Source organism: Excalfactoria chinensis, chromosome 6 (genome assembly GCF_039878825.1).
Source record: "Excalfactoria chinensis isolate bCotChi1 chromosome 6, bCotChi1.hap2, whole genome shotgun sequence".
In the NCBI taxonomy this organism is placed as follows: Eukaryota; Metazoa; Chordata; class Aves; order Galliformes; family Phasianidae; genus Excalfactoria; species Excalfactoria chinensis.
Window position 1 is genome coordinate 19,812,245 of NC_092830.1, and position 12,678 is coordinate 19,824,922.

The 12,678-nt window shown below is 41.4% G+C and overlaps 1 protein-coding gene across 4 annotated transcripts in view; it reads right to left on the minus strand.

Annotated features, from left to right (window-relative positions):
* Positions 1 to 367: 367 nt before the first annotated feature.
* TLL2 (tolloid like 2) overlaps positions 368 to 12,678 on the minus strand; it is an 83,879-nt gene continuing 71,568 nt past the window's right edge. For all 4 annotated transcript variants that reach the window (XM_072339860.1, XM_072339861.1, XM_072339863.1 and 1 more), the window contains 10 exons: positions 12,500 to 12,645; positions 11,737 to 11,932; positions 9,999 to 10,124; positions 8,407 to 8,567; positions 7,582 to 7,762; positions 6,333 to 6,458; positions 5,830 to 5,957; positions 5,523 to 5,736; positions 4,287 to 4,537; positions 368 to 3,114 (listed from right to left, as the gene is read on the minus strand). In XM_072339860.1, the coding sequence (XP_072195961.1) occupies positions 2,980 to 3,114; positions 4,287 to 4,537; positions 5,523 to 5,736; positions 5,830 to 5,957; positions 6,333 to 6,458; positions 7,582 to 7,762; positions 8,407 to 8,567; positions 9,999 to 10,124; positions 11,737 to 11,932; positions 12,500 to 12,645 (1,664 nt within the window). In that variant the 3' untranslated portion in view covers positions 368 to 2,979. The remainder of the gene's footprint in view (positions 3,115 to 4,286; positions 4,538 to 5,522; positions 5,737 to 5,829; positions 5,958 to 6,332; positions 6,459 to 7,581; positions 7,763 to 8,406; positions 8,568 to 9,998; positions 10,125 to 11,736; positions 11,933 to 12,499; positions 12,646 to 12,678) is intronic.

Sequence of the window (12,678 nt, forward strand, 5' to 3'; positions counted from 1 at the left end):
TGAACAGGGAATGGATGGGGGGAAAGAACAAAGAAGTTATCCTTAACAAGCAGGATACGCATCAGGCAGAGCACAGGAGGAGGAAGAAAAGCATTTTTTAATGCTGCCTCTCTACTGGCCATTTTGCTGCTACAGCAGGAGTATAGATCACAAGGCTGCAAGTAAAGATGTATTAAGAAACTCCCCCCCCCCCCCCTCAGGAAGTGGTGGATGCATGCATACAGTACAATGTGCAACTGAATCCAGTTTTTAATAAATGCAGAAACTCATTCAGCACATAGGTATATTTTGATCACCCCCGCACACACCTCTCCCCCCTCCCACCTATAACGTTATTTTTGTTAGTGAAATGTAAAACCACACAAAGACTGGAATATGCGTATACACCTTAGAGGGTCTCACATTCTTTCTTATTCACTTAAGAAACTTAATAGACATTTAAAATTATTGACTGTTACCACCCAGTCAGTACAGCAGAAATATTCTACATAGATCATTGGTTGAAATGTACAGTACAACGGTTGTGAGTACACTGTCACAAAAGACACCTGCTTGAATGCTAACAAATGCAGTAGATCCATCAAACCACACTGTGAGCATCTGCAACAAACCAGAACACCAAATACAAAGTCTGAGGAACATACAGAATTATAAGAACATGGAGCACAAATGTTGAAGTATGATGGAAGCTTCTACAGTAATTCTCTCCCATTAGAGAGCCAGGAAATCTGAACTGCTGTTTGCCACCTATTGCTTTCCTTCTGCTTCACAGGGATCAGCATCAAGCTTTGATTGCCAGACCTGAGCCACTGCTGTTTTGCTTGAATGGGATCAAGGAAGAAAAGGAAAAGAGCAGACCACAGCTAACAGACCTCATTTCCTTAGACCTTTATGGTCAAACAGCTTAATATTAAAGGCCTTGGCTGTAAAAAGACCTTGAAAATTGGGAAGAGAAGAAAAAACAACAACAAAACAAACAAACAAAAAGAGCTAAAAAAACTAACAGAAATAACATGGTTTTATACAGCCTGCAGTAAAGCTATAGTCCATGGGTCCATGGTAAGTATTGTTCACAAGACAATTATTAAGGCTTTGACTACTGGTCTTCTACATGCACATTTTATATACATATAATAGTGTTTATAAATTATTTTATTTTTCTTGTTCTAAGCAAGAAAATATTTTCATGCATTTTCTTCTCCTAGTATTCACAATACTTGGACCATATTATGTTCGCGGACTTCTGGAGAAGGCTGGGTCTATTTATTATCCATCTGGAAATAGCCTCATCTCCAGAAAAGTCATTCATGCCTGACAGTGGTGCTGGCCCCATATTTCTCCACAGTCATGCACTCAGTGAGCAGGTGTCACCCCAGAGTCTGACAGTACACTGGTTATGTAAACATAGTAATCCTTGGATTATAAATACTTTATTAAAGCTAACGTACCTCAGCTTTTAGCTCATTACTGCCCATGAGTGCCATAATGAAATAGATTCAGTTCTGAATGATTTTTTTCTTCTTTTATTCCCCTCCCTTATCAATAGCTCAATTACAATTCTGAATTCCCTACTTTCTCTCAAATAAGTGCCAAGCTGTCTGTTAATTCTGCAGTGGTTCTGTAGCTTCCATGTGTATAAATAACTGCAATGCAGAGCAGGTCTCAGCCTCATAGCTCAAAGTGCTTAAGTCATCATCTTATATGCACAGCAGGGTTTAGAGAACTGCTGTGAAGCTAATAGACCATGTCATGGGCAGACAAAGAACGAAGCAGCACAAACCAGCAGAACCCTCCCATTCCTTGTCCTATGCCTGGGGCATGCACCTGTTTGACAGGTTCCAAGAGCTCACCTGTAGCATGGCTTCTGTTCCCTTTGTCTCAGGAACAACCAAAACAATATACTCATGGTAGGATATTCTGACCATCTGTGTCTCAGTGTGTCCTTCTGCAAGATGCTCCAGCTAGCTGATGCTGTAAGAGCACCCCTTAGTAGCTGTGGGGAGCTCTCGGGAGAACAGCATAGACAGCTATGAAAAGGAAAGGCTCACAAAGATCTGGTCTCAAGGAGCAATGGGAACATGGAAAGGAAGAAGTATAAAATGACCGAGAAAGCAAACATGGGTAGAGTGAGGACAGACTCATCTTATTTAAGATGAAGCCTGGACCACTGCTATAGCCCTCTAAGCTGCCTTGCCTGGCAGGGTAACTGAAGCGAACTGTAAGTGTTCCATCAGCTAAGTTTTGCTAGCATTACACATTCATGCTCAGCCTCCTATCAAAACACACCTGTTTCAGACACCAGCTTTCCCTTGGCCACTGCAAAGTAGTTCCATTTAATGTGTAGTGTGACAATTACTGCAGATCAGGCACTGAACACTACTTGTTCACTGTGGTCCAAGTAGCTAGCAGCTAAGGAGGCCATCCCCATGCCCCCAACTACTTCTCAAACCACAAAAACCAAGACACTAAATAGATGGGACGGAAGGAGTCATGGAATCTGGAGTCCCAGCTGCGTAGTCATTCTCATATTGCACTGAGTAACTTGGGCTAGCAGGGGAGAGCAGGCAGTCCACAAAGTCATCTGAGAAAAATCCTACTGGGTGACTGCCCACATCATCTGCTCCAGACAGCTCATGTACAGGATGCTTAGGAAATACCATCTAGAGACAGGGTATTCAAGAGACTAAGGCCTTCCTCAGTTTAAGCTCAGTCTTCATACAGCCCTACAGGAAGCTATGCAAAACACAACATTTATGCCCTGGCAGGTATGATTAGAAGACAATTTTGGGTCCTAGGTATGTTAACAAGAGAGTCACACTAATCATTTCAGAGGGAAACCTTTGTGACTGGATTTAGTTTTAGTTACAGAAAAAACTGTGCACTGCTTTTGGCCAGGTGCACAGAAGCTTTAAAAAGTCAAAAATCACAGCTAAACATCTCGATCTTCAGGGTAAGGAATGTCTGTGAGGAGCAGTCAAATTACTTTCTCATATGCAATGCATCCTGAAATTTGGTACTTATGTATTGGGCATGAAACCCTTTCTTGTTAATGGTGTCATCTGTGTGGAATCGAATCATGATGGAATCTCCTGCAGAGTAGATTTCTTCCAGAGGCTGCAGAAAAGGAAAGAACACAGCACAAAGTGGTCAAGTCTGCGTACTAAGCAATCATCCAAGCTGTGGCGCCAGAGTTTAAGCTCACAGTGAAGAGGCTAGGAAACATGAATACTCAAGTACCTCCTGTCCTGACTTTCTGAGCATATTCCTCTTGCTCTCTGCATGCTTGCCTTTTGTATTTGAAGACTGATGTCAGTCCACTCTACAATCCCAGTTCCTCCAGTTGTTTTTGATTGGTCACAGGACTCCCTGGATATTCTTGTTCCAGTCCTCTGGGCATGTTCTAATTTGTGCTAATCTTCTCAGGAAATGACACAGACCAAATCGGACCTTGTTCAGCAGCTGAGTCCCTCCCATGAACGATGCAAGCAAAGCTCTGGTTGCTTCCCTTACTGTTGTAACTTGCTGCAACCTCTCTGTGTTTCTCCCCAAACTTTTCCCTCCATCCTCCATTTGTCAGCATGCAGATAGGTGAATACTACCCACTGTCTTGAACTTCTTCACATCAAGCTGCTATACCTTGGTCTGTTTTCCAGACCATTTCCCCAGTTTGCATAGACTGTCCTGACACACATGCTACCTGGTTGTTTCTCTTTAAATTCAATAAGCACCTTCTCCATTTCATTGCTCAAGTCCCAGGGAAATCAAGCATAGAACATCTGGCTTTAAATATCACACAGTGCTGCTCACATTAACAGAGTCACATCTGCTAATCAGGACTTAGACAACAATTTAGGAGAAAACACACCATCCTGGAGTCAACTAACAGCTTCACTCTTTATCATCTCCAGACTGTGACTGGAAATGTAACTTGGCTTCAGGAAGGAAGTAACTGAGGATTTAACCAGATTTTGGAAGCAGGTTCTCATATTCTCACAATGATATTGCAATTGGGCTAGGGCACAGCAGTGCAGCAGTCCCATGTTGATGCATATAGCCCTGGGCTAAAAATGGAAAGTCAGCTAGGAAAGTCAGTTGGTTTTCAGGCCAACTTTGCATATTGGATTAAGTGACTGATCTCTAGCAACAGGAGAAGCAACAAGACTCAGATGCACAAGGCATTCTGATAGCCAATTTGTGACAGATAACCCTCTCTAAAAAACAGGAAATGAGTACCCTTCTTTCCCACCTCCAGATACCCCGGTGAAATCCTCACCACCACAGCTTACCCCAGAGCCACAGAAGCGTCCAAGGCGGGGTGCGGTGCTGTCATAACCATCATAGATCTCCATGTAGTCATATCCACAGTCAGCCTCCTCCTCAATCTCAAATGTCTGGAATATCAGCTCCACTCCATAACCATCTTCAGCTACAATCACCCAGTCACAGTTGGCTTGACCCGGGTAGTTGTTGTCCCCAAACTGAGCATGGGAATACAGCTCCTTAGTTTGTACTTCAGCCTTTAAGAGCCCACCACACACTGAAGGAAGAAAAGGGCACAAAACACAGTCTCCTCAAAGGCCCTACCTCACAAAAAAGTTTACCATCCCACTTTCGGGCTGTCTGTGGGAAAAGATGACCTTCAGTTTGAAGTACATATAACAACAGGGAAGGTTACTAACCACTGCATCTAACTAGCATAAGAGAGTGAATTCTTCAGTCATCCATGAATCCAGTGACCCACATAGTGGAGAAAAGCCTGGTTCTTTTGGTGCAAAACACGGAGGGAAAGAAGTGACCAGTTAATATTTTTTTCCTGGCCAATATTATTTTATAGAACAGCAGTGTAATGTCTTTCATTAACACGTTCTTTGAACTTGTCCTGCAGCTGAAATTCTGACCCCAGATATCTTGCCAACAATAAGCTGAAGCAAATTAAAAGCCTGGGCTCTAAAATCATCTGCCTACACAACGTACCTAAGATGCTCAGTGCATGTACTTTGGTGGTTTTTCTGCAGCTAATGAGGAATACATAGTGCTGTTTTATCTACAGTGGCAAAGATCTCAAGAAAGAACACTGGTACAACACACCCACTGCTGGCTTGCTACAAATAAGATTAATCCTGCTGTGTATGCTCACAACATCTTTGCTTCCACCATAATCAATCTACTATGAGCTCATTGTGTGTGGGCCATTATATCCGAAAGGCATCCCTTGCTAGACCAAGTTGTATCCACTCTTTTTTTGAGAGCTGATGAGGAACAGAAAAGGTTGCCACTCAATCAAGCATCTCCTATTTAAACAGCAGAAGGTGAATAGGAACATCTGACATCAATAAGCCTCTCAGCTAGCATGTACAGAATGGTGTCAACAATGGGGGCTGGTTAGCACAGTTTCCAACCAGAAAAAACTCAGGATAAACTCTTCTGCAGAAAAGTGTATCTAAAAATCTTGACTGGTGAACAGTGCAGTGTGATTTAATGGCATCTCATCATACTGGTATATTGGCAGGGAACCAGCTTACCTGTGCTGTGTTTTGCCTGGAAACCTTTTCTTTGCACAGAAGCATCGGAGTAAAACCTAAGGAACATCTTGTTGGTAGAAGCTACCACAGGGTCAGGTTTCTTGCTGCCACAGAAGCGGCCAAGTATAGGTGACTTGCTGTTGGGCCCATCATACATTTCCAAGTGATCATAGGCACATTCTTGGTGCTGTTCAATCTCAAACTCATTAAAGGTCTACAGTAAGAATAAAAATAAGGAAAATGAAGAAAGAGGCATGTAAATCTGAGAATGCTTCTCCCCTGGCACTCCCACTCACTGGTTACTCACTACTTTCACTCTGTGGCCAGGTGTTGCAGAGATATTCCAGGTGCACTCTTTCCGGCTAGGGTACTTGTCAGGCCAGTTTGGACTGCTCATCATTCCCTCTGCACTGCTCAGTTTATGCTCACAACCAGCTTGAGAGAGATCGTAAGACAGAAGCATCAAGGAGAGGTCTCATACACTAATCACATTACTGAAATAGACTACAAACTTCTCGCTTCCCTAGTCTGATGATCATATCCCTTTTTTCATTTCTTGCTTCCAACCTGTCCATCTCCATGGACATATAGAAGGCTAGACAGGGAAATAGATCCAGCCAAAACTAAATTCCATAGCTCTAGTATTGCATTTCCTAGACAGTTCTTCAGCTACGTGGAACATTTTCAGTGTCCCAGACTGATAAGGCACTCAGCTGTACAAACTAGCTTCCAGAAGGGCAGAAAGCACTCTGACTTAGATAGTGTTTGTGGGAGCTCATCTTTCCTGAATGCAGAGATCAGAGGACTTACCTTCTTTACAGTCATGGTTATTTTCATGTAGCTTGAAGCCATTTCTGCACTGGCATACATAGCTCCCAAAGGTGTTGATACATTCATGCTGGCAGCCACCATTGTCTTTGGAACATTCATCCTTGTCTGGGCAAAAGCAACAAATACTGAGTTACCAGTGAGAAACAAACTACTGCAGTCACAATCAGAGAGTCCTGTACCCAAACTGGTAGATACCACCACACACCTCCAACATCTGTTGCTAGATTAGCCCAATCCCTTTTTTAGTCCAGATACCATTTTCTGCAATTGTCTTTCATTCCATAAGATGTACCACAAAAGTAATTTATTATATAAATGCAAGTTTTGAACAACTTAAGACTCCTTGTCTAAAAGAAACCTGTAGCAATGTCTTATGATTTTAAAATATGGTCCAGGAAAAGAATCACATAAATTCACTAGTCTAGGCAAAAGCCTCTGCTTGTAAACTGCTCTAAAAGCAGAAGTAGCCAAATAGAGAAAGGCATCTGAGGTATGAGCTACACTATGAAGCTGAAATATGCCCCAGATATTTACACCTGTGTATTCAGTACCATGCTGAGGCCACAGACAGACTGTCTCTTTTACCCTTACAGGACAAGTGATCCATGCAGGGTTCAGAGAAGAGGGAAAAATTAAAGACACTTCTGTCCCACCTTTCTCATAAGCAAATCCAAGAGATTCAGCTCAGAAAAACTCAAGGTCACAGTACAAGCAATGAAAGGATCCAGAAGGAAAAGCGGAAGGCATTTGCTTTTAGTGCCCTCTCACTACATAAAGCTCACTTGACAAACTGTTCCAACTGAAAAAAAAAAAAAAAAAAAAAAAAAAAAAAAAAAAACACCTAAAAACAAACAAAACAAAACAGAATTTTACCTGCCTCCACTGCTCTTCACAGGCAATCCTAAATCTCAGTGTTCTGAGTGTTTGCTCTGCTCCCAGTTTCCAGTCCAATTTAATTTCTAAGCAGCTTATTTCCATTTTTTTTCCTGACCACCCTGGACCTCATTAAGTTCACTCATTTCCTCACACCCAAACAGATTTCTAGATAACATTTGCCACTTCACCTTTACTAGACCATACACTGCACTGAGAAAACAAGATGAGAGATGACAGCAAAGAGCAACCATTCTTTTTAGATGTATCTATGTCAATCTCTGTCTAATTTAGAGGAGGCTGGATGCAATTCACCAAAAGTGAGAGGTTAAATCAGAGGAGACCAGCTACGTACCAGAGAAGAAGTGGACTTTGAATCCTTTCTTGGATACTGTGTTGTCTGATTTGAACTCCAGTCTCACATTGTTACCATACGAAGTGATTACTTCAGGCTTCTCTGAGCCACAGAATTTGCCATGCAGCTTGGAGTCAGTAGACAGCCCACTACGAACCTCAACATAGTCATATTTACAGACCTGCCAAGAGAGGAGGCAGTGGATTTAGAACAGAGCATTCCAGAGAGGGGAAAGAGACTTGACTGAAGGGAAAGGAAACACCTTTGTACTCAAACACACTCCCAGTTTACCCAGATTCTCTCTTGTGAGTGTTCTCATCCCCTTCTCTTGCTATTCTAGACTTAACAGCATTTAATGACTAAAGCATTTAATTATTTTAATAAAATAATGACTCTCATCCAAGAGTGTGATAGCCCTGAAATCAGCTGTCTGCTGAAGTTCCTTAAGGAAGAACAATTTACAGTGGAAGAAGTGAAATGCTTTGTTCAGAATCCATCCTGCCTTTGGCAGGGCAGAGAACAGACTCTTTTCCTATCTATTTTCTTTACCCTTGAGGAACTTCCATGTTCATTTCCAATAATCTTCCTACAAAGGCAGCCCTGGAAAAGTGTAGAATGGGACACCTATTAGGGATGGAGAACACCTACAGCTTTGCAAAGCTAGTAGAGAAAATGAACAACCATTGTTGTTAGCATATTATATCAAGGGTAAGGAAACAGCCAGAAGCTCCACCAGCAAGACAGTCTTCTCATCCTTGTACCCAAAATATTTATCCAATTCCAAATTAGCCAGTAATCACACAGATGCAGGGACTGGTTACGTACATCATTGCCTTCCAGATCAAACACTTCAAACTGCAGAGAGATCCGGTACTGGGCTGGAGCTACCACCTGCCAGACGCAGTTTTTGTTAGTAGGATATTCCTTGGGCCATCCAGGGCTAGTAATGGTCCCATTGAGCTTGGTGATGAAGCCCCCACAGGCAGCTGGAGAGGCAATAAATGAACACAAGTTTTACAGGGTTCTCTTCAGATACAGAATTTCACCATTCTGTTAGCTGGGAAATGAATTAGACCCTGGCTGATGGTACACTTCAAATCATAGCCTCTAGGGCAGGTTTAAAACGCTGGGAACTGCAGAGAAGACAGAACTTCATCTGCTACAAATCACCAGTGAAGTGCAGCCAGGCTACAAACCCCAGAAGCCAATTAAACTGTATAAGATCGATCTCCATTCTACTCTACAGCCTTAAAGTAACTATGGACCTGTTGACTGAATATACATAATACCGTCGTACATTTCAGCTTGGTAAATTCACCCACACTCAGTTTATGAACCTTATAACTTCAAATTTAACATGTGAACTGCACTTTCACTAGGAAAGATACAAAGCAAGGCCAGAGATTTAGCTTTACTTCCTCATTTTCTTTAAAAATTCAGGACATCTCAGCTCCACCCTTTTGAGAGAGGACATAACTTTTACCTTAGAGGAATCAACCTTGGTCTGCTCTTCTGGTACAAGATTCTACTTGTTACAAAGCATTTTTTGCCTTGCTATTTCTTTGGAGTAATGAGATCCTGCCAGAACATCAAATCCACAGGGATAAAATCTTCCTGTGTCTTCTTCCCAGCATCATTTTTGCATTAAGAGATCTAACACAAGGGATAGCTTCAGTGCAAAAAAGTGTAGCCTATTTATTAACTTAAGTGTTTTATAGACTTGTTACGGTAGAAAGTTGTACAAAACCAAGTGTTTTACTGAACCTAATAAAACAGACAAACAAGAAGCGCATAAAGCACTTGAATTTTCACTCAAACATTCCAACCCATTTGCTTATTACATTTAGCGCTTCACTAGTTTTAGCAGGGACAGAACTTCATCTGAGGGACAACACAGTGTTGCATTCGACTCCAGAGTGAGCACAGCTGTCTATTACAGGGCAGGCTCTTTGCCCACACAGAATACTGACAGAAACAGTTTCTGTTGAATTGAAAAAAAAGCACTACTTCAATTTCAAACAATGCCTATTTTGCATGCAAAACATTGATACTATAGAATACAATAGAAATAGCTTATTAAAAAGTAAGCCTTGGATTGAAATTCTTCTGGACTCCTATCAGGTTCCAATGTTCCTCCCCCAACCACTGCAAAATTTGGTCTGAACAGAGATCCCTGGCCACAACAGCTTTTAAAGGTGTTTACCAGTAGAGAATAAGGATGTCTTCTGTCTTTCACCCCAAACTTGATTTTCTATTAAAGACATTGACAAGAAGAATTTATGGGCAAGTGATGGGGGAAAAGATGAAAAGAAATGAACATGGAGAGGAAAGAAGCATTGTCTCCAAGCCTGTTCAATTTCATCGTTAGTTGCAGTACCAACCTGACAGGTAGATGCCTCAATCTGTATATTACCCACCTTCACAGCTCCTTTTATCAGCTGTCAACTCATAACCAGGCTCACAGGTGCATTTGTAGCTGCCCAGAGTGTTCTCACAGTGCTGCTCACATCCACCATTGTCTGGCTGAGAACATTCATCCATTTCTGTCAGGAGGAAACCAGAACAAGTCATACTTTCCCAACCAGCCAAATCCCCTCACATTCCTCAGACAACACGTGCTCTAGGAGGAGTAGAGCTCTAGTTGACAAGCAGAGGACACAGAACAGGTACAGCAGCAGACCTCACAAATACAAGAACTCCTTACCATCAAAAACTCAAGAGTTTACTACTGCAATTACTAGTCACAGGAACCAAGAGTGCATATTCTAGACAGAAGCAGAAAACTGGTCACTTGTAAAAACTTCATTATATTCTCATTTGCCAATTAGTTTTGGGTTTGTTTTTTGTGTTTTTTTGTTTGTTTGTTTTGATCTGTTTGCTATATTTCGATTCCTCATGCTTGAGTTACGTGAGCTACCAGACACCAGCCCATCATGGTGCTGACATGCATGGAGCTGTGGGAGACCATATCCCACTGAATGGGATACACCAACGTAGTTAGGAGTGCATGCAAATAGTTGATCATTTTCAGGTTGATCATTAGTTGCTATTCTAGATCTTGTAGTCAGGTTCTCAGTCTCAACAACTTGAGCTAACAGTTTAATATACAGATGACAGATTTACCGTCTTCTCACTCTGACCCCTGATTCCACATACAGCCCTTAATAGAACATTTTACTAACATTCTTATGGTACTGGTAATCACTGGAAGGCATTCCTGGCACAATCAGCTTGAACTCATGAAAGAAGCCAAGATGACATGAGGAAGAAGTACTATTTGTGCCCATATGAAGCCTGAGAATTTTATACCAGGTAATCTAGGTACTGTAAGAATTGTCCACAGAAGGCAGTGAAAGAAATCACAGTATTTGCCAGCAAGCTGCTAATCACTTTCGATGCAGGGCACAAGTTGAAGTAGGAAAAAAAGGACCAAATACTGGAACTGTATCTATTGGGTTCAATGACAGTTGCACAGAAGTATAAGATAAACTTCACTGACTACCTCTAAGCAACTCTGTAATGTATTTTCACAAGTATTTAGATGTTTGGCTCCTACCTCTATCAAGCCAGGATGCTGGTGAAGAACCATGGCTTGGGTCCAGCTCTTAAGAAAAATGTCTTCATTCACATCCTCCTGAAGGGGATTTCAGTGTATGAACACATTTGTCTCCAAAAGCATTCTGGAATTCTCCCTGAAATTCTACTTTTATTTCAAATCACTTCTTCTCCAAAAGTTTTCTTTTGGAATAGAACTTAACCAGAGAGGGTTGGGGTTTTTTTGTGTTTGTTTGTTTTTTTTAATAACACTCTTTGTACAGTAGTACCTTTGAAAATATCAGTATCCATGATGTAGATAAATGGGGGTCACAATCCATCTTACCATGAAACAAAAGGTGTTAGTGTCTGCACTAGTAACGGCACATAAAAACTAGCCATTTTTTGATGTAGATTCTGTCTTAACCAGTAAGGTGCTGTTTGTGATTCAGCATCAAACTCTCCTACAGTTTTAAAGTAAAACACGTCTGCCAGTACTGAGTCTGTACAAGTCTAACAGCTTTTGACTAAAAGTAGATACAATTGGTAACTTCACTTCGGCGGTAAGTTATGGGATGAGTGATCCCTAAGTTTGACCTTGAGAGGTATTAGATCACATACCTTTGAAGAAATTTGCAGCAAAGCCTGCTTTACTGATGGTTGCATCAGATGCAAACTTCATCCATATTTTATTTGAACTGGATTTAATATCTTCTGGCTTCTCGTAGCCACAGAATTGACCAATCAGTGGACTGTTTTCAGTGAGGCCATCTCGGATCTCCAGGTAGTCATAAGAACATGTGTCATGCCATTCAATCTGCAAATGGAAAAGGGTGGGCCTGTAGCTCACTGACATGAGCACTCTGAACCAGGCTAGCTACGCAGTTACGCTTTGACCAGTGATTAGCTTCAAAAAGAGCATCCTAACCAACTGGTCACAACCAACTGCTTGCCTCATAGCTGCTGTCAATTCCTGCAGCTGAAACCACATTCAAACATGAACAGATCTCAGTTCTATTTCTATTTCATGGCTACTCTCAAATAAAACTTAGCCTCTGACTTTTTCCATGATAACTTGCTTTTCTATAAGAAGCTGTAAGTGTTTATTTGACCAGAGTGAAATCTGGAGGGCTTATGAGTACTTTATTTAACACCTGCAATGTTTTGTGCATTCTAATTCTTCCTAAATTTCAAATTCATTCAAAATTTAAAACTTGGCTTCAGGATCTCTAAGCAAACTTCTGGTGAGGAGAGATGATGTCCTCAACTATTCTAAAGTTTGTTTGTTTTGAATGTAATTGTTTACATCATTCCCTTTTTCATTTTAAAGGCTCTACAGAGCAGAAACAATACCTGTTCAAGTGCTTACAGTGACATTTCTCACCTCAAATGCTTGGAATGAGATTCCTATGTGAAAGCCCTCAGAAACTGTGATCTTCCAGATGCATTCTTTGGAAGGTCTGTAGTCATCTGGATAATTGGGAGACTGGATCTGGCCAGCATCTTTGCGGATTTCTCCACCACAAATAGCTTCATAAAAAACATTCAGTGAAACCATGTGAT